Source organism: Rhagoletis pomonella, unplaced genomic scaffold (assembly GCF_013731165.1).
Source record: "Rhagoletis pomonella isolate Grant_MI unplaced genomic scaffold, Rhpom_1.0 Rhpom_scaffold_00004, whole genome shotgun sequence".
Lineage (NCBI taxonomy): Eukaryota > Metazoa > Arthropoda > Insecta > Diptera > Tephritidae > Rhagoletis > Rhagoletis pomonella.
The window spans coordinates 11,214,037-11,218,403 of NW_023458558.1; the positions used below are offsets into that span (position 1 = coordinate 11,214,037).

The 4,367-nt window shown below is 44.4% G+C and overlaps 1 protein-coding gene across 1 annotated transcript; it reads right to left on the reverse strand.

Moving 5' to 3' along the window:
• Nucleotides 1–424: 424 nt before the first annotated feature.
• Nucleotides 425–3,720, reverse strand: LOC118738096 (GATA zinc finger domain-containing protein 7-like). The gene is made up of 2 exons (XM_036469016.1): nt 3,557–3,720; nt 425–2,507 (listed from the first exon to the last, which is right to left on the reverse strand). The coding sequence occupies exons 1-2, from the start codon at nt 3,718–3,720 to the stop codon at nt 425–427; spliced, it is 2,247 nt and encodes a 748-aa protein (XP_036324909.1).
• Nucleotides 3,721–4,367: the final 647 nt, after the last annotated feature.

The following is a 4,367-nucleotide window of genomic DNA, read 5'->3' on the forward strand; positions in this document are numbered from 1 at the left end:
TTTTTGAGGAGCTTAAAAATAAATAAATTTTGAGCTTTCTAACGCACAGCAATTGCTCGAGAAAGCGAAAGAAAAATTTTTAAATTAATAAAACAATATTCCATAGGTTGTGGCGACTTTCCATTAAACGCCGACACACACTCACACATATTTAAATAGGCAAGCCTCATCAGCTAAGCGCAACTGTGTCTCACGTGTTGCATAAACTTTCCACCTTTGGGTAATTTATCGCTTCCGCAACATACAAAAATCATAAAACACCGCGGCGCGCCACGCCACGCCACGCCACGCCATGCCACGCCACATACATTATCGCAATCAACTGCAACACACAATTTTTTCAGGCAGCTCACCCACGATTCACTTAGATTTATTAGAGCTCTAACTAGTTAGCAAGCGTTATAACCCCCCCCACCAACAATACTTACTGCAATTCGTTGATCGTGGGCTCCAAAATGTCTCTGGTCGCCGCCGTTGTCTTACCATAGTACAGCCGATGATCGTATCCGTTCATCATCGCATACGCCGCCGTCGGATTATTATTCCTATCTGCCACGCTGGAGCTAGCGGGTATGTGCACCTTGGTGGGATGTAAACATTTTGGAGCCCACGACGCCACAGCCAGGTAGATATCCGTTTGCGCAGGAGGCTCAGGTGATGTGGTGTGTGTGTAGTAACCGTCTTCGGGATCGTCTGGAAGAAAAGCAATCGTGCCATTCACCTTCTTTGTTGTTGAAGTTGTTAATGTCGTTGTCGTTGTTGTTGCAGCACCACAACTGGTGTAGAGATAATCGTTGATTGAATGAGAAATTTTCGATTTCGTTGTACGTCGTAAATGAGGTGAACCATTGGCGGCGGCGGTGCCTGGTGATGCAGCAGACGCTGCCGACGCAGCAGCTGCGGCATAGGCATCCAACCGTCCATTTTCACTGGCGAGTTTAGCTGCCAACATTGGCGGCAGCGGTGAATTGGTAGTCCTTGTTGTGCCAATCCACGTCGTTGTTGGCACGATCGTTGTTGTCGTCGCACCCGACGAGGAAGAGGAGGAATTACAGTAGCCATTGCGGTTAGAGTAGTCTGTGTGGCAGTCACTTTGACGCAGCATGACTTTCGAGAAATCCACATAGAGTGGTTCGTCACTAGCTGGCTTGCGCTGGAATTCGTCATCCTCATCGATGGCACTGCGGCGTTCGTGTGGTTCGTGGCCGCGTTCCAGATCATCGAAATCGCGACTGTGCGGCGTGGCTGGCGCACCAACCGAACTGTAGAAACTATAATTGCTCGACGAGGATTGCGAGTAGGAACGACAAAAGCGCTGGCGGTAGAACTCATCCTCGAAGGGCAGACCTTGCGGAAATTTGGTGGAGAAGATCTTCTTCGTTTTGGGCGAGCCGTGCGACCCGCTGGAACCTGAACCCGAACCCGTCGACTCATTGCTGCCGGTGCTGCCGTTCTTCGAGGCAGCAGTCGCACAATTTGACTGACCGTTGTTGAATGGCACGTAATTCTTGCGACGCTGGCTGGCAGACAACAACGCTTTATTTTGCTCGCCATGCGCAACACCGCCCAAACGGCGATTATGTATATTGGGCGAGGCCGATACAATCGCGAGCTTCAAGTCCTCTCTATACTTTTTCTTTGTCACAGCCTTCGGTGTGCTCGGCGGCAATGGCGCTGGGTAATTCTTCACCGAGCGAACGGGCACATTTTCCTTGTGTACATTTTGCGCCGTACAATACGCGCGCTTCTGAGATCCGGCACCACCTGACGAGCGGGTGCTGCTGCTGTTGTAAAATGTGGCGCCCGAATACTTGGAATGCGAGGGCGCGGGTGCGGGCGTCTGCGAGCCACCACCGTTGCAATTCGTTGCGGCAGGCGTCGACTTGGCAGCGATTGTCCCTGTGCTTGCGCCTGCGCCTGCGCTTGCACCAGAGCAAGTGCCAGAGTTTTTCTGTCGAAAACTCAGGTTGCTGTTGTGGAATCTCTCAAAGTTGGAGGGATTACGTGCGGGAGGAGGGGGCGCGAGCTGATTGCGCGTGCGCAAGTACTGTTTATTGCCACTGGGGAGCGCGCTGGTGCTGGTGTTAGTGGCGGGCGGAAGTGGCGCGCGTGGCTTATTGTGAGTGACACCATTGCTGCCACCACCGCCGCCGCCGCAGTTGCCGCCATTCGAGCAGGTGGTTTCAATGCGCCGCACCAGTTTGGGTGTAAGCGGCTTAATGGTGCTTGTAGTGACAATGCTGGTGAAACGTTTGTCCGAGCCGTTGCTGTTGCTGTGGCTGTTGCCATTGGCATCACCATTCACTTGATAAGTATTATTATAGTTGTTGTTGTTGGTGTTGTTGCTGCTGCTGTTGATGTTGCTTTGGTAGCGCGTGCCATAGAAACTGCTGCGATAGGCTTGTTGACGCCCAAAATTATTGCCCTGACCATTGTTGTTGTTGTTATTGTTATTGTAGTTATTACTAAAATTATTGGCTTGACTTGAGTACGATGATGACGTAGAACTATTGTGGCCATTGAGCGGCGCACCATTCTTGTTAGTATTACTATTATTATTATGATTGCTGCTGCCGCTGCTGCTGCTGTTTATGTTGTTAGTGTTGTTGTTGTTGCTTTGACAACAATGCGTATTGCAACTGCCGCGTGTCGCTCGAAACGAGCTATACGGCCTGGACGCTAATTGATGACCCACCGGCATTTTACCTAATTTCTCTCTCCGCTTATTTGATGTGGTGAGCGCAATTGCTTCACCTACGATATCAGAGAGTTTCGCACGATTCAAAGTAGCGAATCGATCACTTACGAACGAAAGCAAAGCGCTCGTTTTCTGCGTTTGTTTTTTTTTGGTTTTTGGTTTTTTTTTTATTTAATTTCTTAGTGTGCACTTGTGAAATGGTTGCTCATCCACGGTAGAATGTGGTGGTGGGTTATCACATTTCAATTTATCACTAATCAATAAATATATAAATTCGTTGTTTGGATTTCTTTACGAGTTACCGTTGTTTCCTACTTCGCACCATAGGAGCACACGAATGTATGTTTTGTTTTTTTTTTACTTTTTTGTTACTTTAAATACTAAATGTCGAGCTGTCATTTTATTTTTACTCAACTGATCACATATTTTCACTTTCATTAAATTTCTATTTAATTTTCTGCTATCGCTGTGCTCCATTAAAGCACTTTCTTGATATTTGCATTTTTCGCATAATTTCATTTAAATCGCTTTTTGTTAATTGACGTTTACAAATTTTCGATTGGCAGAACTTGGCTTCGATTTAGTAATTGATTTGGATTATTCACTTTTTTAGTTGTTAGCTTCATGTGTTGCAACTTGCTTTCGAGTTAAACTTTATTTGTTATTTTAACTGAAACAAGCCGATGCATGATTTGCTTAAGCGCACGCACATATGCATTTATATAAAAAAAAAAAATTTGAATCCTCTTGGTGTTGGATCTTCTATTTTTGTTGTATCCGAATCTAAATTGCAAAATGAAAAATATGTTGAACGTAGGATATCACTGCGTATACGCAATGTTGCCTCAAATGCCGCACGTTTGCAATTGAAAAGTCGTGTCCGCTACACTTAAACGTTTTGCCAGCAGCGTGAGACTGACGACTATGCCGCGTGTCTGCTGCTGCTGATGCAAATGTTCACATGTACGCCTTAATTCGCCGCAGGTGTCCAAGCACGAGCAGCGACATTTGTTGGTCTTCATGCTGGCCGCATTTTTTTGTGAAAAGGTCAGAGAGAAATTGTGAAGCAAAAGTTGATAAGAAGCAAAATTCAACTTAATCCGCTTGTTTGAGGACAACCTCGACTTGCGAACAGAATTAACATAGATTGTCTGTTGTGAAAATCAATATTAGTCGCGTGACAAATTGGCGTAAAGAAAGACAATGTAAATTAGTTGAGAAGAGAAGACTCGCTTAGCGATTAGTTATTACCAGCAGAGTTGTCGATACCCATAAAAAATCTATTAGCATAAAAATCAATAACGGTAACACACCAAAAAACTATTAAAAATCGATAACGTTGAAAAATTTAAAACAATGAAAAATCGAAAACGATGATAAATCGAAAATAACGAAAAATTGAAAACGATGAAAAATCACGAAAAATATATTAAATGACGATAAATGGCTAACAATGAAAACTTCAAAGCGAAATATCAATGGCGACGACAAATCGACAACAACGAAAAATCAATAACGATAAAAAATCTATAACTACAAAAAATCTATAAAGGCGAAAAATCGATAGCGACGACAAATCGATTACGATGAAAAAACTATAACGACAAGAAATAGAAGAAGACAAAATATCAATAGGGATGAAAAATCGATAGCAACAAAAATCGATAAC

Excerpts from the sequence above, each read along its gene's own strand:
- LOC118738096 (XM_036469016.1), bottom strand. The coding sequence starts at position 3,720 with ATGAAGACCAACAAATGTCGCTGCTCGTGCTTGGACACCTGCGGCGAA. Across the intron at positions 2,508-3,556 it reads ACGACTTTTCAATTGCAAAC|TTCTACGTCATCATCGTACT; the intron begins GTGCGGCATTTG and ends TGGCCACAATAG.